The following is a 24,331-nucleotide window of genomic DNA, read 5'->3' as shown; positions in this document are numbered from 1 at the left end:
GATTTGAATGCGCGATGCGGTCGCCGGACGCTGCGATTCATAAACGCCCCGTATCTGCTCTCGCTACCTGGTAACAGAAATACGATACACGCGCGATCATAAACATCAATTTGTTCTCCCAGAAGGTCGGCTTGTATTACACCGTCTCGATACGAATAATCTTCTTGCTACAATTTCGTGATCCCTGGCGTTCCGGGGAAAAGTCCGTCATCATTTCGCGAAAGAAAGACACGCACGCCGTGCTTGGGCCGATTAAAAAATTAAATAGACATTAAATGTTCCTATCGGATTTCGGAAATAGGTCACGATTGCGCAGCTGCTTCTTAATTCGTCGAAGACGCGTGATTACGTTTAAAGGTCCGATGCGTTTTATCGCTCGCCATATGGCGCGACGTTCTGCCCGCGCGAGATGTCTCGGGGAAAAATTGTCGATCGAGGATGCAGTTAGCGTCGATTATGCGCAATTCCGATTCTGGTTTGACCGACGGGCGCCTTCGATTTTATTCCAGAGAAAAAGAGTCGCGGCTATTCCGCGCGTAGGTCACGTTATCTGCCAGGGCTATTTGAAATTGTGATTCCAGGCGTGTCCGAGAAGGGAACGTTAGGACGAGCAGACGAATGAGCGAGCGGACGGGCGAACGTATGTGCGTGTACAACGCCGGAGATCAAATCGCGTTAGCCTAATGTCGAGAACGAACGCGCGCGTACGTGGGTGGTGGTATCCGCGCTGGAATCTCGGCTGCGCCTCGACATCCTGCGGTTCTTCGTACCGCGAAAGGGTTCCCGTAGGAATCCAATCTCGCCCGGCATCTCGTTAACGCGAGAAAAGAATACGAACCCGCTATCCGAGATATAATGGAAAGTAATCGCGGTAACTTTAACCAATTTGCAAGCTGCAATAATCGTAGGTTTACAGAACGACATTGACAACTGAATTTAATTATATATCTTAATATCGTTCTTCGGTAAAATTGATTAGTTAATTAAATGTAATTTGTTAATTTCTTACGGGTTAGCTAGTCGTGTCGTAGATTTATATATGCTTACACGGATCAGGTTCTCGGGCGACGAGCCAAAATCACATATGTTTTGCATGTGGACTCTGTCTGGTCGCCCGGACCACGCAGGACCCTCGTCAGGCCCACTCGAGAGAGTTTCGGGGCCTCTCTCGAACGCCTCTGTATTGTTGCGCACGTGTGGGTCGCGTTTATTATGCCTGTGAGAGTGTTCCGATGCCACGAAATGCAGTCGAACCGGCTGCAGCTCGCGCACACGGCGAACGTATCCGTGCAGCCAGCGAGAGAGAGAAATATAGTTACTTTCGGATTCAACTATTTATTTTATAATATTTCTAACGATAAACGTGAATTAATTTATTTGCAAATGAAATCGAAGTCGATCGTACTCGTGAACTTGTAATTCTAAAATTATTGCAAAATTATTTGTCGAGTCGAAAGGTACATTTTCACTCGGCGAGATCCCGGAACTCGGCTGGATGCTGGACTCGAGCTCCTCGGGGGGGCCTGACGAATTTCTTTCTCCCGAAACTCGCGTTACGGTCGCGGAGCGCGGTAAAAGTTCTTGCACCTCACGGAGGGAGGTTGGCCGAGGCTTTCCTCGCGGTCGAAAGCAGCGAATGTTTCCCGTTACGATCCCGCATATTAAACGCATGCTTGTTTACGCGAGACCGAACTGCCGGCTTCTTCCGGAAGAGATCTCGCAATAATTGAATGCCAATTCTTCTAGCAAGGTCGCGACGGATAATGAATTTAATCGACTAGCTACCGATTTAATTCCGTTTGCATCACGGTAACGTAAGACCGGGAATATATTTTTGCATAACGCATAATTAAACAAATCAACGAAAGTTTCTTTTTTTTTTTTATTTTTTATCTCGAAACGGACGGCACGTTCTTACGGAATTTTATGTACGATAGCTTTAAGGGAGTTATAATAGCGCTCGTTTCATCTATGCATCAATTTTAACCGCCGCCGCGTGTTTCGTGCGTTTCTGCAACCTCGCTCGCGGCAGAGAGGAGCGGATCGTTCGTTCGTCCGAAAAAGAAACACCTCGGCGCGGCGAAGAAAGGCTCGTAAAAGCGGCGGCGCAGTCATTGCACCGCATGTAGGATCGCGCGCCTCTCCGTCACTCGCCCGCAGAACGACGAACAATGGGCCCTGACGTCATCGAGACTGCACCTGTAGCTGCACGTGTATGTTGCGCGAGGACCGTCCCGTGAATCGCGAACATCTCGCGGACTCCTTACCGCCAGCTTCTGAACTGGACGAACAAGTGTGTGACACGCGGTAGCGGCGACGTCTATCGTTCGCGTATAATTATGTACCATTATTTTGCATATCGCTTGGAAACGTCCAACTGTCAAAGAGGTCGAAAGAAAATTCAATGCCGATAGATTTTACCCAGATAATTAATCATTGCCGATGCACACGTTGCTCGTTAAAAGATGAATTCGTTAGAACGGAGAGAAACATCCAAGTTTGCGGTGACAATTTTATTTAATTTAATTCCCCCGTCTCTCTCCCGAAAAATTAAAAGCTGCAGCAATAATTCATTCGTTTCTCTTCTTATAAATTTAATTAAAGCAATTGCGTTTTACTTGTATTTACTGATAACAATCGATCGTTACGAAACACCTCGGAAATCAAACGCGGAACGCCGACGCTTCTCTCACGGCGTGTCGTGAAATATCACGTCGGATGCAACATCGCGCGAGGATCTGCGCGACGGGATGTACCGCGAAGCCGTGAATTTCGACAAATTACCGACGGTTTGGCAGAGCGCCGGCAAAACGCAATCCCCTCGAGTAAATTCTCTCACGTTGCCGAGGAAAAATATTGCCGCGACGCGGAACTTTTTTTTTTTTTCCTCTCGAACGCGATCGTTCCCCGGTCGAACTTTCACCATTTAAAATTCGTCTGCCTTCACCTGACCGAGTCATCGCTCGTCCGGCTCCCGAGACCGGATCGGATCGCGAGAAGGAGGTCCCGCTAAATATCTTATTACTTTTGAATTAACATATCGGTACCGAGATAACTGGACTTTTTCTCGTCGCGGCTCCCCCGTCAGCGCATTGCGGAACGTTGTTAGGGTTATATGGGTCACTCGGCGAATTCCCTGACGCTTCGGGCGACCGTCCCGATGAGCCGGGTGAAATTAATTTCATCGGCGGGCCGTGGACCAGCGCGTATTCGCGCGCGAGCATACGTACATACTTTTTTCGACGACTTTATCTACGCTTTCGCGAACGATAATCGGCCGCGACCGTCGATTTCTAATGCTCGAAGGGGAGCGACAATTGCGAATCAATGGAAATCGGACGAAATTAAAACTCGGATTACCCGCGACACTCCGTCCTCCCACCTTCCTCCGTTCTCAATGGTGCACGGTGAAAGAGTCTCGCGTGCGGTCTTTCTTACCAGCGGGAATGCGCCGCTCTGATCGCCGATCGATCTTCGTGACGGAGAGGAATTTCTGTGCAGTGGCAGAGTAAAAAAGAAAAAGGAAAAGAAAAAAAAAAAACTCTCGCCGCTCATCGAACAGTTATAAAAGTCAATCGCGAATGCATATATATGCCGAGGCGCGCGACTTCTCGACCGCCCGCTCGCCTCCCTCGACGGGGCAGCTTTCATTTGAGTTTCTATCACGCTGGACTTTCAACCGGGGGGTCTACGACTCCTCGATAGACGTACGTACCGGTCCGCGAGGTAATGGATAGTTTGTCGCGGTCTCCATTCGCACGAATAATTTCCAATCGCGCCGACGATTTTATCCGTGCGCCGCTTCACCGGCTTCGCCATTGTCCGTTCCAGTGTTTTGATAAGATAAAAGCAGCGCCCGGCGCGCCGGTAGGCTGCCATGAAAAGAGAAGTCACCGCCCAACGCTAAATTTATGAAACGTGAAATTTTTAGTTGAAAACGTGGTCAATTGACCGGGGAAAACCCGACGACATATATTCCACATTTTATCAAAAGTTTTTCCAACGGGCAGAAAGAAAAATTACTATGCATACGTCAACGAGGACTTTCCGACGCGTCGTTCTCTCTAACGATTTTTATTCACATCGGAATAGATATTATTATCGTATAAGAAATTAGTTCAATAGATACTGCGTACGGTATTAGAATACCGCGTCGAATGGCGAGTCCAACAAAAGGAGCAAATTAATCAAAACGCAACTCACCGCGAAGCTTTTGAAAGGCGCTTTCACGGACGGTCTAACTAAGGAAAGGCGAGCGTTTTAGTCGGAAAAGTCAATGCCGGGTTAATCAATAGGAAGTTGCGGGTGCCGCTATCGGCTTCGTTCATCTACTGTTTCGGCTGAAAATTGCAAAAGTCCCTTGCGCCAGCAGCGCGAGACGAAGTTCGGGTCGGCTTATCGCGTTACAACGGTTCGTTCTCCGTTCACCGTTCTTAAAATGGCGCCGGGGACAGTTAGGCCTGTTACGTCAGGTCGTCGATTACGGTCGCGCCGAACGGCGGAATGTATTCGAGGATCTAATCTCATCCCTCTCGTCCGCTTCGCGCGACCCTGTTCTCACCTGAAAAGTTATGCGGCGGTGCATGCCGGCTGAACGTGTTTGCGTGATGGTTGTAACTGGGTTAGGCAATTCGCGAAAGACACGCGTCCTTGGCGGACGCAAAAGAATGCCTCGACCGGACGTATGCGCGAAATTGAACATTCGACGGCGCGGGTAATCATTTTTTTTTTTTTTTTTCTGCGCGAGGAAATTTTTTTTTTTCCCTTCCCAGAGGAGGAAGATACAGAAAGGAACGCCTACTCTCAATTATCAAATCACCGGCGTAACGAGTGGTCGTAAAGTATCTCGCGCAATTGGAAAGCACGAGGGGACGTATCTAATGCACAATTCACTTAAGAAATTACTTAAATTAATACCGGCGGACGTTAGAAAACGAACAACGTGTTTCATAAATCAAACGGTCGCGCGAACGAGAATAAGAAAAAGAAAAAAAAGAGAATAAGAAAAAAAAGAAATGCCAGGCTCACATCGGCCGATTACACGACTCGCAATCATTTTGATCGATGTCGATGAGTCGGCCGCTACGTTTCCTGTTATTTTCCCCTTGTCGCGTCTGCGATTCGCTCGATCGGCCGTTCAATAAATAATTGGGTTAACGGTTTCGCGGCGGAATCGTCGTCACCGGCAGTCGAGGGAAACGGCCTTGATGATGTTGCACAGACATCTTAAGGACGATTCACCCAGCTTTCTCCGAACGCACCTCTAACCGACTGACCGACCGTCCGATTCCCTCATTAACAGTCGCACCAGATTTCTGACCTGGCCGGACAGATTAAAATCAAGCTTACCCGGTCGGGCTCTAATCTTCAATCTACAATCCTCACATTAATATCTGACATAATAATTATTTCTACATTTAAAGCTGCATATCGCCCATTAAAATTAATGCGCCATTAGGTATAAATTCCTCCAATATTTTGACTTATCATGAATGAATATGGATACGGTTTCTTCAATGGGATTCACACAATGCTTTCGAAATGTTCGCGAGAACTGCGCAGTCATGCAACTTCGTGTCTCCTGCCAGACAGAATATTTCTAACTGGATATTTCAATTCTTGTTTTTTGTCTGGTGGATTCGTCCCACCGATCCGACCGGGCCCGACCGCATTAATTAGGCTAACCTTTCCGCGATGGAGGCATCGCCGCGCGGTTATGCGAATCAAGTCGTCCTTGACGCTACCTCGTCGAGATTCCTTTAAGGCCGAGTCGAGCTTTCCCCTGAGCATAAGTCATTCCTGACAACCCCAGCGAGGAAATATCCGCGCATGCGATAATTTAAAATCAAGATCAATTAAAGTAAAATTAAATTGTTTCAGCAGCAAATTAAATTACGTAACCGAGCGCAAAATATTTTGCAATCTTCGTAAACTAGATGAGTCACCGGGAAGTGCTGCGAGCGTAATAAAATTTATACGTCGTAGTAAAACCTATAAGACTTGACTCGTGCATCCAGTATCTGGGATCGGAAACCATGCGAGCATTTAAATCTGGTTGTCGTATCAAAGTTTCGCTTTTTCGCGTCGGTTGATTGGCTCGACTAGTTATCGTAGCATCAAGGGCGACATTTCTTTTTTCTCTTTATCACAAAAATTTATGCACTCGCGAATTCACGTTCAAGGAGCAAGGAAATTATTTTGCGATTTTATTCAAATCCGGTTTGCAAACTGCTTCTGCGGGAACGGACTGTATTTAATTAAACGGCAAGAGTTTATTAATATCATAATTAATGCATACTTGCGCGCGTACATCATCGCCGGATGATTCTAATGAAAATTAAATTCAGAGGAGGCTTGCGAATATTTTAATACGTTGCGGTCAAAGTGGAGAAAGGAAGAGAAACAGAGAAAGAGAGAGAGATAAATTATAAGCGCGTTTTGAAAATTATTAGCGACAATAATTTAGGAGAAAAACTTAATCCCTGACATATTACGAATAAAAATAATATTTTTCTACATATATTAAGCTGGACTTTAGCAATATCTTATCAATTTTCTAATAGATCTGCTAATTTCTTCGATATAAATATAATATAATTTAAACCTATAATTATAAAAATATATTTGCTTAATAATTTCTCAAACGTGCCGTATATCAATTACAAGTTAGATTGTACTTGTTTCGTTTGTATTTTATTTCACCTAGTGGTAATGTTTGCGGTTGCGGCAAGACCACAATGTAACAGAGCGTATCACGAGTTTCTTTGTACAACACCAAGGGACAATTACATTCAGAATGGACATTGCTTCACGTGTCGCTTGAATCAATCTTCTTTAATTCGAGTTCAATTCTATCCGAATACCTACGTAGTTTTAATTACGTTAAATCGCTTACGAAACAAGGGAAGGATCGTCAGCTTCAGGTGAGATAGCTAAAGAAATAGCTATAATTAAGATAATCGAAAAATTAATCGGACAGAAAAACGTGAAATTTTTATAGAAATGCGTTATCGTCGGACGTAATTTTTTTTTTACACTGTAGCTAAAAGACGATACTATTCGCATTGTCTTTGCGCGTATCTTATAACGGTAAATACCCTCATATGTGCTCATCGTTTTGTGTACCGTTTATTGACGGAAGCACTATTTCCTGACGTGACTACTTATTTAAATCCCGTATGTTGAGCGCGATTTTCCATGCCGCGTCCTTCGCAGTCATTTTCCCGCTCGCGTATATACTTTTTACCCGCGAAAAATTAAGTCTCGAATAAAAGGAATAAAAGATAATGCGCACGGTAAACTTTCGAGCTTAGCCGGGCAGCTCTTCGATTTATACAAAAATCGTCGCGTAATAAAATTTCTAGATATCCACTTGAGTGAACGTTTTACACTCGGACAATTTTTTTTCGCGGCTACAAGATTTTTTTTTTTTTTTTTAAGCGTCGGAGGACCAGACAATTTTATTCAAGTACCTGTCGTCCGTTATTTACTTGCGGCTCGGATGAGATAGCTAACAGATCGTTTGATCGTTCGCGGAAATAAAAATGCGAACGCAGAGATCGCGGCAGCTTGCCAATAGCCCGGTATGGTCAGATCGGTTCGACGGCTGGCGATTTCTAAGTGGCGCGATCGCATATGCGCACAATAAGCGTACGGGTGTACGGCTTGATATGTCGGAGACACTTTCACTCGCTGCCAATGTCCGATTCAGCGGGGCCCGCACTAACGGAGCTGACGTTACAGTTTCGTTCGACCGGCCAGGTAATCCGGTTTCCCCGATGGTGCAAATCCGGTCGCGCGAACAATGAACGCACGCGTCCATTGATTGGAAATCCGCCCCAGAAAAAAAAAAAAAACCGCGCCGACGATAAGTGACGAGGGTAGCCGCGCGTCGTTGTCGCCAAAAGGAAAGTTTAATTATTAACGATAAGCGGTCGGACGGCGAAAACTCATCTCTACTTGTCGATTTAGAAGGCTGCGTTAATTAAATCGCGGATGCGGATGGATCAATCAATTTGAGGAACTAATGACGATAGATACGACAAGCTTGACGTAGTAAGCCGCGCTAGTTTCACTTCAGTCGGACAAGTTTCGCAAGCGCAGCGCGGCGTTTTGCAATTCACGCGGTGGCCATTATTAACGTGAACGAATTCCTCCGCGCGGCGTTAACTTTGCGTTTATCGCGCGGCCGCGGGCAAACGTTTCGCCGCAATAGCGCGGTGGTACCGTTGAATAACAAACAATGGCTCTCCCAGAGCGTTATGCTAATCACTTCCGATCCCGGCAACCAAATCACCGACGCGAGATATCGAAGGCCGCCCGTCGAAATCGCACGGTTCCGAGGTGAGGTAAAACCGGCGCGGTTTTCTACGGCGCGGTTTTCTACGGCGCGGCCGAAGCGACAGAAGTAACGCTTCGAAACGCATTCCGCATGCATAAGTACCTGGGAATGAAAACGCACGCGGCGATCTTTTCCCACGTCTCGCGGCGACAGGCGGCGCGTACATTTGCCGTCCCTCTCGATGGAAACCCTACGTGAAAATCGGATTTAAAATCGTCGCCAACGCGACGCACGTTTTTTTTTTCTCAAAAAAATACGACTCGATTTTGGGGAATTTCCAAGAATAAATTGAAGATTCGTTCGAAACGCGACGACGATAAGGGGCGATGATTGCAAGTGGACAGGTAGTATTAAGAATTTATTGAGAAACGTGTTCGCAATCTATGCCACCAGCCGTTCGTACTTGCGTAACATGTGTTTTTCGAGGAAAAGGTCAGACTCGTACGATTATAGAAAAGACGTTTCCTGTGAGGACCCGCCGTTCTCTACCTGATCTGCGACGAGGCGAGAAGCGAGGATCATTCTCGGAACCAAGAGCTATCTCCCTTACACTTTGAACGTTTCTTTACGTCTAGGAGTTGTTTTTGTCGTCGCGAATTTAACTTTCGCGTTTCTATAAATAAAAGCGTAATATTCTAAGGGGAAAAAAAAGAAAAAAAAAATTTGAGCGCACTTTAGCGAGCAAGCGATAGAAATATGCGCGTATAGCGGCCAGCGCGAGACAAACAAGCTGTGGCGCGTTAAAAGGCTTATTTCCTCAATCAGAAAATCGCTGCAGAATCGTTCGTTCCGTAGTGCTCATCGTTGGCTCTACGCCTCGATGAGGACCACGTCAAGGTCAAGCCCGATGCTCCTCGATAGATCATCCGTCTGGTAAACGTCGTCGAGCTTAACCTCGCGATCGCGGCTCTCTCGTAAAAGCGACATAAATCTCTTTGCAGGCAACGCACGAAAGTCGGCGGGAAGTGATGCGACAAAGCCTCGTCGCTTGACCGCGGAACATTCTTACAAATTATGTAACTCACGGGTGAAAGCAAGGCTGCTGTTGAAAAAAGAAAAAAAAAAAAAAAAAAAAAGGAACTCTGCACGTGCCAATTCGCGCCAATTGGCGATAACGTGAAATAAAAGTGCGCATAAGCACTTTCACGGCATTCGGTATGCGTGCAAGTACGAAAATCGCGGCGTCACGGTGGCAGCTGAGATTCCTCCATGCGAATTAGCGAGCTAGCTCGTTACCGAAATCGTCTAACGTGAAATTAAATACCCGCCGATAAATCGCCGGACGTTACATTCGGACCGATACCTCCGCGATACCTTCGTTTCGACGGCAATTTCGACATTCGTTCGGAGACGGTCATCGGTTTGTTGAAATCGCACGGAAATGAAACGTAGGAGCGACACGAGTTCAGAGAAATAACGAGCCAACATTTCGCTAACAACCCGCTCTATGAAAATTCCTTCGCATCCTTATTTAATTTTTTTTTTTTTTAATAATTTCCGTGCATGAAAGACTGATGTGATTGCCGCGCGTCCAGACCGGTAGTTGTCGTTGACGCTTGTTACCAACGAAATATGGCGTAATGACTGCCGCTTTAATGAAACTGAAATCATCATCCACGACCAGGCCGCGCCTAGTCGCATTAGACTCCCTTGTGTTCAGCAAGGTCGTTTTCTCTCTCTTTCTCTCTCTCGCGATCGGCTGGTACTTTCATTTCGCCATCGCCTTCGCCGGTGTCGCGCTCGCGACCGTTTATAGCCATTAAATTAAATTCCACGTCAGTCGGGGCGAGCTGCATACGACGAGGTGCATTATATCGAAGTACAAAATACCGCGGCCATTATTCGCGCTTTATCGAAACTGCCTCGAAACATTCGCTGGGTAACTCGTGATAAGCGCATTCAGGTCGGCAATAAGATAAGAGCACATCGAATCGATTGATAAATCATTTTTACGATCGCACAATAAAGGATCGGAGTGAAAGCGAGAATTTCACAATAAAGTCATTTGACTGCGCTCGGCGAGGAGCAAAGGGATGCGATTTTAATTTCAGCTCTCGCCGTTGATTAAACGACTCGATTATCATTAACGCGTTACGCAACTGGACGGTTACAATCGTTTAGCAGCGTCCTTAAGGCACGACTCGGCTCGAGAACGGCAAGGTAGAGATTTAAAATTAAGAATTTCTGCGCGGCGCGTGAGAGTGAGAAGCGCCGCGAGTTGAAAGCGGCCCGCGCGAAAATGCCAGCGTCGGGGCATCAATTTAATGTCATCTACAATGCAACCGTACGTCGAAGAGAAAGATTAAGCCTCGGCTATAATTTTATGATATATTTCACCATAAATATAGTCGGCACGGCCGATTCCCACCACCATAACGGTTGAATCAACTATATTCATACGTTAGAATACATATCGCGTTGTAAAATTACAGTCGTGGACGGAAGGTAACTATATTTTTCTCCCGGTGTGGACGAAACGCAGCGACTGTGCAATAGTTTAAACCTCGACGTGCGGTACTCTCCTAGACTAGAAATCAACTTTGTAATCGCAGTTTTATTCCGTATAAAAAGTCCCGCAACCAGTTTAGCCTTTCTTCAGCTCGTACACCACGGTATTAATTATGATTAAGCAGTAAAACACGCCCTGCAATGTCGAATTAAAAACGACAAGTTATCGCTCTTATATCCTTTCATAGTTGCTGTTTTGTGTGCCGAGCGGAATGCGCCAGAATAAAATGTATACGACTTACAAGCTACACGTCGAGAGAAACATCCAGTTACTTTTAAGCCGAACTATAATTCCATAGTTTTTCTTAACGATTAATTCGGCCGCATTTATTATTAAAATGGCTATAAAATTAATAATTAAGTGCTTTATATAAAAAGAAAACTCCCCATTTGTACCTGTAAGTGCAGACGTTGCACGGAAAGCTAAAAAAAATTTAATGTGTCGCGAACCGCTGTGCCGACGTAATAAAGTCGAGTATTAACGACCCGGGGAAAAAATAGTCATTCATCCCGAAGCGTTCGCGTCGGTAGGCCAGAACCAGAAACGCGACGCGGTAAAGGGTACAGCGGCGTGCAACGACGGAGGGAAAAAAAAATCGCGGTGCAACGCTCGACGGCCGTCCTTCTTCCTGGTGAGGCGATGCACGCCTTCGTCGGTCGAGGAAGACTCTCGCTAGTCGCGAATGGAACGGCCTGTAGCGAAATCACACGGCTTGCCGTGGAATGTCGTCGGCTCGTGCCCTCCGCGACCGATTCCTCGGCTGCTGCTGCGAGCGACTCCCTCCTCGAGGCGATCGCGAGCTTCGTCCGCGGCGCGATTTACATCGTCAAGTGCGCGGGTTTTGCGCACACGCGCCCACACGCGCACACGTCGGACCCGGATCGTGCGTGCGTGTGGTGAACGTACGCGAAACGAGCCCGGAGATGCATGTTGTGGGTCGACGAAGCCCCCGAGGGATCACGGACCCACTTTCTAATCAAACCGATTTTCGTTCTTTAACCTTTCGCCTCCGCGCTTACGTCTTTCCCTAATTTTTTCTTTTTTTATTTTTAATTACGGAATCCGTCGTTTAGAATTTTGACGTGATAACACCGCCGATGAAGAACGCACGCGGCAAAGAGAAATTCTTATCTTCAACTAAAACGTTATCAACTAAAAGTTTTTGTCGAGCAGGAAATTTGTTACATTTATCACTTTATCGAGAAACGGGTTTATCGTTCGTATTCGTTTTGTGTTTGCTTAAACATTTTTATCGCTGAGAGGAAAAATAAGTAGCCGTTTCGCGTAACCATACATCGCTCCTGCTTAATATATTTCTCTCGCGCGTTTCGTCCGTCAGCCTAAGGAATTTGCACGAAAGGCGCTTTCCAAATGCGATTATGCCGCGTTTAATTAAGATCTCATAATTGGTTGTTTAATGAACGTTAGGAAAGAAAGTTATTACAAACTTGTTATAGACACATTCGATCGTTGTCTGAGTATCGACGATCTACCGTTCACGCGAGACGCTGGCATTATTGCCTAACACTTTGATGGTCGTACATTTCGCTCACGCGAAGAATTCCAAAAGAGGCTACATATCACAGAGCTACGACTTCTGAATACAAATGTTACTCAATAAAAATATAACAACTTGCGTTAATATTCACAAATTAAGAGAGCCATTATAATCGAAGGCAATAAAATTTATGAAACAATCGTAATAATTATCGCGTTGGAATAAACGTGCACTTAAGTAACTTCCCTATAAAATCAGATGGAAAAATTTGTCTCATATTTTTCAACTCGTAAAATTGAAGTCGGCTGGCCGCGCGCTTTTGCGAAAGGTCGCGCGTTGCGAAACGAAGCAACGAACAGGGGAGGAATGCCGAAAGACTAATCGCGTGCCATGAAAAGGAAAAAAAAAAGAAGAAAAAAAAACAGTCCGGCAGAAAAGAGGCGAGAAAAGTCGTCCGACTGGGATCGCCCATTTGACTTTAAAAAGAGGACGATCTCGGCTCGCGAGAGAGACACGTGCCCGGCATAATAATTTTTCCGAGCGTTCGTTTTATGCATGCCTGCCTTGCACTGAGAGAAAAGCATAGTTTTGCCCACCCATAATTTTATAATTCTTATAACGATGAATACAATCGATTATATTACGTATTGTCTCGATCACATTCATGATATTTCCCTCACGGCGCGTACGATTGCGAGAGCGACTCATCCGCGTTTATTTCTGTCGCTTTACCGTCGCGTACGTGCTCCGGACACGCTCGTGATTATCGGGAGAAATCTTACGTCCTTCGAGATCACCGTCGCGTTCTTGTAACACGTCCAGAACGCTCCGTTCAATCGCCGATTTCGCTGTTACATAAATTTCGTTCAAACGGCACTTTCGCGCTAAGCCGTCGATCAAAAACTCGTTCGCTCACTGTGTTGCAGAAAAAAAAAATGTGAAGTGTTTAAAGATCCGTTTAGGGGAGTCGGTTATCTCGCGAAGCTAGAGAAAGATTGACTACTCAATTGTGCTAACGGGTAAGAAAATACGTCGCTTTATGTGCCATTCGCTGGTTAACGCGACGGATCTAATTTAATTATTGTCCGATTATTTATAATCCATTTCGCGGCGGAATAATTCGCGGGAGAACCGATAGCGTATGCGTATTATTCTTTGTCGTAATATCGTCCGTGACCACCGGTCAGTGGGACGAGAAAGGGGCCGTCTCGGTGAGCGGCAAGGCCGCTCGTGATTTTTCCATTTAACGATATTGCTTTTTCCCACCGTATCCACGGGCGTTCACATTTTTGCTGTCGCGAACTGGACGACGAACGGACGTTTTATTTATGCGTCTTTACAGAACGCGCGTTCATTATAACGCATTGTTTGCGCGTGACACAGGCGGCCGTTTGAAAAACTCGCACTGGAATTTAACACGCAGTATGCTAAGTACCGTATGCGAACGCGCGGCATTCCACGGTGGCTCGAATTCACTTCTCGCGGGAAATTAATAGCGTAGGCCATTAAGACGTCCATCACAAGCCGCGATCGTAAATTAAAATATACGCCGGTATCGCGCAGCACCGGACTTCCCTTTTACGCGAAAGCGATCGCGTTTGGCAATTCCGGCATTACGCGGGGGAAATTTAGAAAAATCGCGTGTCCCGAGCTCGCATCACGCCGTAAGATAAGATCGCGCAAGAGATTAATTAACGGTTGCAATCAATTAAGGATTATACGATGGAGAGTTTAGATATCGAGTTCTTTTTTCAGTTTGTCTTCTATTTAAAAAGAAGACTGAGAGGTTTCAGCATTGTTATAAAAAAAATATTACATGCAGACCTACGTAAAAGAGAAAAGAAAAGAAAAAAAATAACCAGCTACGAAAAAAAAAATAATACGACTCACCGATCTGCATGAGAGCATCAGCGGAGTTGTAAAATTCTGCTGCTGGCTGTAACATAAAATAAAATATATTATTGCAGACATATAAATTGGTTCATAAAATTAATTAAAAAAAAAGGTAAAAATTTTTTTTTTAATTTAATTAAAAAAATTAATATTCACCTAAAAGTTGCTCCGCCGATGCAGGATGCCCGTCCCGGGCCTCCTCCTCCTCTCAGATGGGACGTGTCGAGCAGTGACTGCAGCTGAGTCAATCTGTAAAAAAAAAAAAAAATATATATGATTTAATAAACGGTAACAATAGAAATAATTATCAGTTAATTTAGGCGTCACACATATTTTTTTAGATTTGAATTCAGCATAGACTTGCATTCTTTGCGCTCGTACGCTGTTTAAATCCAATTACTGTCCGGCAATAAAAGAAATTTTAATGCTCGACGAAGACGGATAAGTGGCGACTTCAACCACGGGTTCATTACGGCACGCTCGCGCTAAAACGCTTGTTTGATAATTCGTTTTGCTTTACATCGCGCCGATTCTTCATCTTATACTTTACGACGTCGCATTACTCTCCCAATAATTTCCCGGCGAGTCATTACTGCAACGTCTTCGATATAAATTTCTCTAGTTCGGGGAGCAATGACTTTTTCTCGTACGCTCTTATGTCTCGAGCGTTAATGCTTCCGTTCGACTTTTATCGTGTGATTGTAACGAGCTGATGTAACACGCGGAATATGCGAGTCGATCGATTATGCGAATGACGTAATAAAATTGCACTTCTGTAATCGTTTCACAAGTATCAAAAGGATGTGCCATAACCATTATTTAACTTTAACGCCGAAATACAGAAAAAAATATTAAATAGAAAAAAAAGGGCAACAAAATAACTGCGGATTTTTTCTACATTTTGTTTCTTTGCCGAGGCTGTGATTTCTCCAGCCAGTCAGACGTTCACCTCAATGATTAACAACGAGAAAAATTTTTATCGGCGAGAAATAATTTCGCTATAAGATAAGTAAATATAGTAATTACTCGGTAACGCGTTACGGATAGCCGCCGACTTCATCATGTGTAATTTTAGGTATGCGCGCTGTAATTCTATACAGCCGAGGAATTACAGAAATTAAGCATTACGATTAAAATCACAGTTGATTATAAATTTTCCTAATCGTCGCTAATGATCGCAAACTGTTTCTCCGCGTTTACGCAGTATTAAAGTCCAAGTTCTACCGGTTTAATTTTAATGAATTAACCCCTGAGGTAATTTAATTCGAAATGGCGTCTCTCTTTTTAATCGATAAATAATTAATAAAAATCTTTTCTTCCAAGTGAAGAGTTCTATTCTACAAAAAAAATATAAGCACAGTTAATTAACAGTCGATGCTTTAAAAAGTGAGACTTTTCCGCTTCTCTAGAATTAATTCGCGAGTCTTCCGCGATTAGTCGGCACCTCAGCGAATTAACCGAGTAATGAGCGCGGGAGCGGAAAACAAGAGTCCCGTCGAATCAATCGTATCTCAACCGGCAACCGAGTGACCTTGCAATGCCGTCTATGAATAATTGCCAGTGAAAGTGAAGTCATTAAGTCGCGCGTTAATCCGACAAAATGGGCGAGGAACTAAATACCGTCTGGGTTCTGAATCAATTGGACCTCGCTACTGCCGTATGCTAATCCGCCTGGTTTAACCGGAATTTCGGCTAGATTCGACGCTCCGTGACCGCCGGCCGAGCTCGATTATTCGGAAAAAAAATTTATCAATCGCGCTCGTGTCAATATTAATTAAAATACGGTACGCCGATCGAGACGCGTTCGCCCCGGCGATCTCTCCTAGCTTCGCCCATCATTCTCGCTTTCATCGATTGCGTGTTCCGAGATAGGTACGCGATGATCCATTGCTACATAATCTGACGTAATTATTATGATTCACGCGAAACGTTTGGTGAGATTCTTCCGAAATTCTCCCGTGCAATTCGCGCGCGGCGTCGAGTCAGACGCGAGAAGCTCGGGCTAAATAAAGCGGTTGTACGTTCGCAACGGCATTCGCGACCGCAATTGCAGCTTCAAGTGCAAGCACACCCGTGTTTCGAGCTCGGCGATTCGTCGTAATTGTCGTTCGCGGGCCAGGACCGTCCCGGATAAACCGCGTCTTGCTCTGCGCCGACAGACAGGTACACGAGCGAACGGTTACGTGGGTGTGCATATTGTCTCGGGAGGAATGTAGAAAGTAAAGTATCTTGGATAACGCTAGTCCCCGACGGGAGCGAGAGTATAGGTTGCTCGGCGTCGAGGATGTGCCTCGGAGATTCCCAACTCTATCATCATTCCCATCGTCGTCGTCTCGCTGCCGGCTGCCTTCGTGATGTAGAAAGGTCATTGCGCACGGCTGGTTACAGCACTCGTCTAAACTATTCGAGACGACTTAAGCGAACGACAGAATTTATTTTAAAAGAATATTAAAAAAAAAAAATTTATATCGTCCGGGAAAATTGTCGCTTAAGTTATTTTTTTAATTTTTTATTTCAATGCTTATTTCACCCGATCGGTGGTGCTTGAAAAGTTGTACCGTTTCCCGAATCGACTCGCGATATTTATGACTAAGTGACATTTAAACGTAACTATAATCGCGCGGCTTCTGGAGCAAAGGAAACGGTCTCGGGGTGACTTGAGGGAGCAATCGGTGCGCGTCCGTAACCAGACGCGCGGTAAACCTTTGACATTTCGAGGATTCCAGACGTCGGAATTGCACAATTCGCGCATCCGCGCATACGTGCATATACGCGCGCAGAGGCTGGCGGGAGAGCGGCGCTCGTATTCCCGAAGAGAGCTGTAATCGATGCGTCCGCTGGCATACTTTTCCATTATCGGATATTCGCTTTCGGAACGAAGTGGGGAACGATCTCGTTAAGAGGTCCCGGCACAATGCAGCCGTCCGTCGCTTCGGCGCGCACCGTCAAACTGGCCGGATAACACTCGTAATTAGGCATACAATGGTTTGCAACCGTATGGAAAGTCGGCTCCCTGTCTTAGCTCGCAGATACTGATAAGCCTTAATAATACGTTCGCGGGAAATCTTACGCTTTGCTGACATTCGCGAATAATTGGCGACACGCCCGGAGATGCTCTCTCTTCTCTCCTTCTTTCTTTCTCTCTGTTCCTCGACGAAAGATCTCGTCACTTTCACCCTGCATCGCGAGCAGCGATTTTATGTAACCCTATCTTGCAGCATTAAAATGTTCCCCAATTATGGGCACATTTTTCCTTAAATACGTATAGTATATTAGAGCATGAGACGAATTATAACATTAACGTTCTCCGACAAAATAATTTTTTTTTTAACAAGATGCACGTAAACGAACCGATTCGAATATTAAATTTTATTAAATCTGTTTTATAAATAAAAATTTATATATGAAAATATTTTCCATACGACACGTACGTCTGAAAAATATCTCGAAGATCTTATCACGTTACATGCAACTATATATATAATTTACACATCATATTAATCGCCTATAATCAACAAGGACATCTAATTGCTCCACATTCACCTTGCGAAATCAAGTAGCAAATCTGTTTGGGGTAGGCAAGACTGTCTCTTTACTAACCTAAGGACGTCAGTAATATTCAACCGTTTCCGAAGGTCCGAGAAGCTGCAAAACGCGGAGAGAACAAGCAGAACTGGTCTTTTGCGCTCGCCGTATTGAACTATGCGGGATCCTTCGATCGGTACGATTTGCAATAACGATCCTCCATTCTAGCAGCGAACGATCCTCGCGAACACCCCGTTCATCGATTAAGGATCGTTCCGCGGCGATAGGCTACCGACGCGAATATCTAACGGAGAAGAAAAAAAAAAAAAAGTCATTCGCAGAAGAAACTTGCGCGTGAAGTCAAGCTCGGCAAGCTGAATACGTAATTCAAGGCTGAAGATAAAACGCAGAAATACGACGTGCAATCAGGGATTGTTGTACAATGAAAACGGAGCAGGAAAAGGTGGTACACCTTCCCGTCGTGCCCGTCCCCTCCGTTGACTTCTACGGTGATTTTGCACCGTAAACTCCCTTTGTCGGTTAATTTTAATACAGATGTTGCCGAGCAACGCGAAACGTTCTCATGGCGCACGAGATATATTGCGCCAGCGGGGAAAAATAGCAGTTTTGAGGAAAATTCCATTTCAGTAAGTTCTTTATTTTCTTTCGCGATTTCCGTTCCGTGATTCTCGCGTTTATCTCGCAATTACGTGGGTATGTGACATTCGGGACGGGACGTGGTCCGCGGTCTCTGTACCGCGATGCGCGTTGCGTCACGGAGCAGATATGATTTTGACCGAATCGCGGGCGTGCATAGATAATACTGAAAAGTTACGCAAGGCATCGTCGCGATTGCGATCAAGGTGAAAGTCTCGGGGCTCGGTAGAGCGAGACACAGCGGTATCGGTAGCCGAGCCTCGTAAATTGTAGGCAGTGTCGTTGGAGAATGTCCTTTAACGACGGAGCGGCGAGGAGCCTGCTCCGCCTCGGGGATAATCGCGTATTCCACGGTGGACCCCGCGCGTCCACTTTTCGTTGTTTTTCACAGTCCGGCGAGCGACACGGATTCGTTCCCCGCGATTTCCTCGCATCCTCCGCGGCGCGATGTCTATCTCGCGCGAGTCCCCGGCGCTTTTAATGTGGAATTATCTCGCCTTTATCGCCGCTCGCGAGTCGAGTCGTCCCCCGTAAACGCATACGTATGCACACCTTCTAGGCGGATTAATTTTAGTACGTCACGCTGAATTTCACAGTTGAAATTTTTATTCTAACGAAGATATCGCTTTCATGTACATGCAAGGAATATTTTTACGAAGCGCATGGCTACCTTACTTTACGAGAGTTTCACTTCGAGATATTTTCCGCTTTTAATCATTCTTGATTTATGTTAAGAACTTATTATTATTTTTTTTTCCTTTTTTTTTCGTGTGAAACGAGAAAAATGAATAATTCTTTTATACGTTAAATTTATAGAGAACAAAATTTGTAGAAGGTGTGCTTTAGTTTACGTTGAATTGCTACTTCGTCACATCGTATACTTAATTACGTATCTTTGCCTGAGAAACCAGAAATATGAGCGCTACCTCTGCATCATTATACGACTGCACTTCTTTCACGAGCGTAAAACGCTTTCACTGAAACGCGCAAGATACGCCGAATAGTTTCGTGGCAGAAACGCATTACGGAATGGGAACGGGACGGTGGCAAAATATATTATTAAATTAACATTGTTTTAATGATAAAGGGGAAATTAATACGAGAGCTTAATTTGCCATTTTCAAGATAATTGCGCGCCGGAAATATTTTACGGTGGAAGCAAACGACCGCGACGACGGCCGAGATTATGGACCCCGATCATTGATTATTGTCGCGTTGAAAAAAACGTTAACATGCCACCGTCTTCGTGGATTATGTCACGAAGTATCCTGCGCGGAGAATCGACCCGCACGAGCACCTCGCTTCTTCCTCGGCAGGACTCTTCCCCCCCCGCGTTTGCTCCGGGGTGAATCAGTCCTTTGTGCCGGGCACTCTCAGGGTCAACCACTTTCGGTGCGGTATATACCGCCGACGGTTCGTATGTACACGCGCAAACACACGCCCGAGCCTGTAGGATACCCCGAACGTCGCCGTGCTGCCAGCAATGAGATAGCCGAGTTTCGAACCGACTCATCTTCGACTCGCCGCATCTCCGGCGAAGATAAGATAAAATCCGCGCGATGAAAAATCGTACGTTTTTTTTTTTTGCAGAATTAATTTCGTACACGGCGCCGCGGGGAATGCGTCCGCAAACAGATTTAATATCTCCTTGAAGGGAATTATTTTGAATTACGGGGAGATAAGCGACTTTTGATTATTTCTCAATCCGATTAAGAAGCCAAATTACTTTGAAAAAAAAAGGAAAAAAAATATATAAAGACTAGAGTGCGTTTCCACGCGGAAACCTTCATTTCTACTGAAAGATTGCGTTGCTAAGCCGTCCTCCGCTTGTTCTTCGGAATCGCAGCTCGATGTCTATTTTATGTAAACAGATTAGACTTACACATTACGTTACATAACAACGTGATGCACGCGTTCTATTGCGTAACCGTCAGAGTAAGTACGTCTAACAATGTTAAAATGAGAAAAGGTCTTAGCGCATTAAAAAAAAAAAAAAAAAAAAAAGAACAAGGTAGCATTCGCGGTGTTAAGGGCTCATTAAATTAATTTCGGCTAAAGCAGGTAACTAGACAAGAAACGACAATATGTTTTCCATATTGTCGAGCCTGGCGGCAGTGAGAAGGAGTTGAGCGCCGCTCGTTCCTTTTTCTCCGGTGGCGGATCCCAAAGTTTATTGGCTCGACGCCGGTTCAAAGTCGAAAAAATAAACGAAATAGACTGCACGAAGGACCAAGAGTGGCGTGGGGGGAAGGGGGGTTCGCAGGAAACGCGCGCTGGACATGAAAAAGAAAGAGAAAGAGGCTGGCTATGGAGAATTCGTCTTCGCCGGCGGCGGAAGATGTTTCTCACGAAATTTCTCATCGCGATTCGCGATCCTTTAATTCCAGACGCTGCTGATTCACCCGCGACGTCTCGCAACGCGAGCGAAACAATCGCGAACGATGCGATCGCACCGCAAACATCTTCCTTCTCTTTCAGCGGCTCTCCGCCGCGATTGAGTCAGCGTTAAGAGGTAATTGATTTTTGCGTTCGACGAACAGGTTCGATAAATCGTTCCGCGAGGATATTCTCGCCGGCGGGCTGTTTCTCTCTCACGAGTCTCGCATCTCCGTCGCTCATTTCGCGCGGGAAACTATCATCCCGGTCTCTACCGACGTCATTGGCGCGGATCCGCGGTGATCGGTGATCGAGGACTCGGCCTGAGTATTAAAACTTAATCATAATTTCTAAATAAAATCGAATTTTGTGAGCGTGCTTATTCGACAATACGTAACTTCGCTGTCAGCCTTGGCAGAAGCCGATGAAAGAGTTGAATAAATTTCGGTAAAAGCTATCGGCTGCGAATTGAAAGTCAAATTTTTTTTATGCCTATGTAAAGAGTGGATGTCGAAATATGATGACGAAAATATCGCGTTAACGAATAATAAAATAATAATCGCAAATTGTTAATGATCAAAACTACACCGATTGCAATGTGAGATCGGAGATTTATACATCGTATTTTAATAATCAGAGGGGACTTCTAGTACTCGTAATAATTTCGGAAATTTCATTGCAGAAACGGGACGTATGACAGACGACACTCGGCGGCCGTTATCAGGTGAGGGTTCAGCAGCTTTCGGCGACGCGATCGAGAGATGTCGGATGCTGCCGGCACGGACAATCCGGCGTTCGCCAACGAGGAGGAGCGCACCGGCGGATCGAAGGTGGAGAACGGCGGCCAGCAGCAAGCGACCTTGAGCCAAGACCGCAAGTCCACGGCGGACGGCGCGGCGCCGGTGGAAAATGGCCACCAGCGATCCTTCATCTCCCAGCACTACGTCGAGCCTATTAAGCCGAACTCCGAGCCATGTTACAAAACAGAAACGAGAATCGAGGTGCCGGCCGAGAACACGGAAAAGAGCGCGCCGGAGCCGAAGCTCAATGGCGTTCACGGGAACGGCAACAATAACGACGCGAGTTTTCTCAACAACAGCGCCACAAGCGTGCAAGTCAATGGTCAGTATTACAAATTATTACATTATTAAATTATACAGACGTTGCACTAATATTTGCCGAAGTTTAAACCGAGCAAAGATATGGAAGAATATAAAAGCACCGAGAGGGAAAGAGAGAGCTGTGTAATTAAAAGTAAATTTTTTCCTTCGAGTTCGAATTAATTTAACACCTGTGGCATCCTAAATATAATGCACGAGGGAAAGAAAAGATAACAGAAGAAACCGTTTTGGAAAGCTTATCGACTTCCATTTCCGTCGCCTGTAAAACGTGACACTAGCGAGAACGAGACTTTCAATCGTTAATTACCAGCATCGACGATTACTACCAGTTTATCAAGAAAAAGTTGCTGGTAAAATTCCAGGGAGTATCGCATCCGGAATTTTTCACGGTGGATCACGTTTATACGCATTACAATTGTCGGTGCATGTTTCGATTGTCCTCTCAGCCATTTAAATTTTATTTGAAAAATGTTTTAACATGCAATATCCTCACGTGTCGAGCTCATTTTTCTCGTTACGCCGTGCAAAAAGCAGGAAACTTGGCCCTATTTAGCCTCTATATTACTATTTCATGGAATGCAGTTTCTCCGCTGTTTCGTGTGTGACCGGAAAATGAAAACCGGTTGCACTATACGCGGCTGTTACATCGCGATGGTAAACGGTTTCCCGTTTTTCCCCAGAATCCGGAAAGAAGGAGCAGATCGAAGCCGTAAACCTGGAACTGGTCTCGATGAGGCCGTACACGGGCAACAATATTCAAACGAAGGGCCAGGAAGCCTGCGAAGTGCCAGCCGATCCTTACGAGGAATACTTCGTGCCGGTTAACGAGCATCGAAAGTACATTAGGTAATGAGTTATTTAATATTTATTAAAGCGAACGAGTTCCAGGCGCTTACGGATTTTTTTTTATTTTATATCTAGCCCTGCCTTCTAACTCTTATTAACTGTTTTACGAGACTATTGGCCCGGCGTGCATAAATTTTTCCAGATTTCAGCAAACAAGAAACAAAATAGGAACGGAATAAAAAAAAAAAAAAAATACGTATGAATTAAAGGATCTTCTAACAACTTATACGTATCTCGATTGGTTTTAGACGGGACTTCCTGATACATACATTTACAATTAAAGACCATTCTTGTCAAGAAAAAATGCAGTATTACGTACGACAGAATGTCAACTGTGCCAAGCGCGGAAATGAGAATTTTTTCACCACACACTCTGACATTATTAAGACACGTTCCGGAGGCGATAATAGCGCGAAGTAATTACGTTCGTCTCAATATCGATATTAGCATAACTATGCCGCGCTATGTGTGTCATAGAATTGCGGTGAAAATTTTTAGGACGGGACGTGCGTGTAGAAATGTATATTCTAGATCGAGGCGCACACGCGGTACGTTTTTAACTTCGGCAGAATAATACGCAGAGCTCGGCCAAACTACTGCTGCCAAAAAAGCCTCATGTCGAGAGTAGAGAATTAGACGGTGTTTTCTGTTGTCACGGTACTTAGCAGGGATCCCGAAGCCGAGGTTGAAACAACCGTAGCCGGAGTGCGTTTTGATTTGGGTCCCGGTGTCGGCCGCGAGGGACTCAGCCTGAGAGATCCCGCCGCCGGATTGGTCGACTATTCCCACTGGCTGACAGCCCTCAGGTACTTGACGGATGCTTTCGAGGGGGAAAAAAAAAAATGAGAGGAAAAATAAACGAGAAAGATACAGCTGGGAATTGTCTTAGTGGAGTATTTTAGGTGTCTTCGAGGGGCACGCGGCGCACTAACACGCTTACGCTACCAATCCTCCCCCGTGTCGAATCGAATCGAAAAGTTTCTTCGTAAAAACTGCACGTTCAAGAACTCGCTCTTGACCCCGTGTCCTGTCGGCGCCGAAACGGCTTCTCCGAACGAGAGTATGTACGTAGGAATCGTCGATTAACCGACCGGGATTAATCCCAAAAAATCGAAAACGCAATCGGAACGCAAACGAAATCTCGCGGCACGTTGTCATCGTTCTCCAAACCTTATCGAAGGTACCACAAGCGAGAAAAGCGCGCGACGCATTACACGGTACATAATCCAGAGATTAGGAGGCATTCACGAAGCGGGCATTAGACTGGGTGGCGACCAAAGGAGCTTCTAATTCCATTAGCTGATCATTGACGAAGGTTGCTAGGAATCGCGTTACATGCGCTGTATAAAATACGCTTTTTGGGTGTAGAACAAGGAAGACATTTACGTACGATGCAATAGCGTTCTATGTAGCGACGAAATTATGTTGCAGAGGCGAGAAGCTTTACGTCACGAAGGACAAAAGATCCAGAAATTCATATTGGAGAAGAATGGCTTGGGGATTGGCACTGCTGGTCGTTATGATTGCCGTGATCATCGCTATTTTAGCCGCAAGTAAGACGGCTT

At 45.3% G+C, this 24,331-nt stretch overlaps 2 protein-coding genes across 3 annotated transcripts in view; one reads left to right on the top strand and one right to left on the bottom strand.

Moving 5' to 3' along the window:
• The window catches only part of LOC139111511 (circadian clock-controlled protein daywake), a 131,538-nt gene that overhangs the window by 32,450 nt on the left and 74,757 nt on the right, over window positions 1-24,331 (bottom strand). Inside the window, exon 4 of the mRNA XM_070671847.1 lies at window positions 14,239-14,284. Coding sequence (XP_070527948.1) covers window positions 14,239-14,248 — 10 coding nt within the window. The 5' untranslated portion in view covers window positions 14,249-14,284. The remainder of the gene's footprint in view (window positions 1-14,238; window positions 14,285-24,331) is intronic.
• LOC139111499 (uncharacterized) overlaps window positions 1-24,331 on the top strand; it is a 38,799-nt gene that overhangs the window by 4,582 nt on the left and 9,886 nt on the right. For both annotated transcript variants that reach the window (XM_070671825.1, XM_070671823.1), the window contains 3 exons: window positions 21,482-21,921; window positions 22,601-22,766; window positions 24,198-24,319. In XM_070671825.1, coding sequence (XP_070527926.1) covers window positions 21,561-21,921; window positions 22,601-22,766; window positions 24,198-24,319 — 649 coding nt within the window. In that variant the 5' untranslated portion in view covers window positions 21,482-21,560. The remainder of the gene's footprint in view (window positions 1-21,481; window positions 21,922-22,600; window positions 22,767-24,197; window positions 24,320-24,331) is intronic.

This window comes from Cardiocondyla obscurior, linkage group LG24 (genome assembly GCF_019399895.1).
Source record: "Cardiocondyla obscurior isolate alpha-2009 linkage group LG24, Cobs3.1, whole genome shotgun sequence".
NCBI lineage: Eukaryota > Metazoa > Arthropoda > Insecta > Hymenoptera > Formicidae > Cardiocondyla > Cardiocondyla obscurior.
This window is presented reverse-complemented; position numbering and strand designations above follow the sequence as displayed.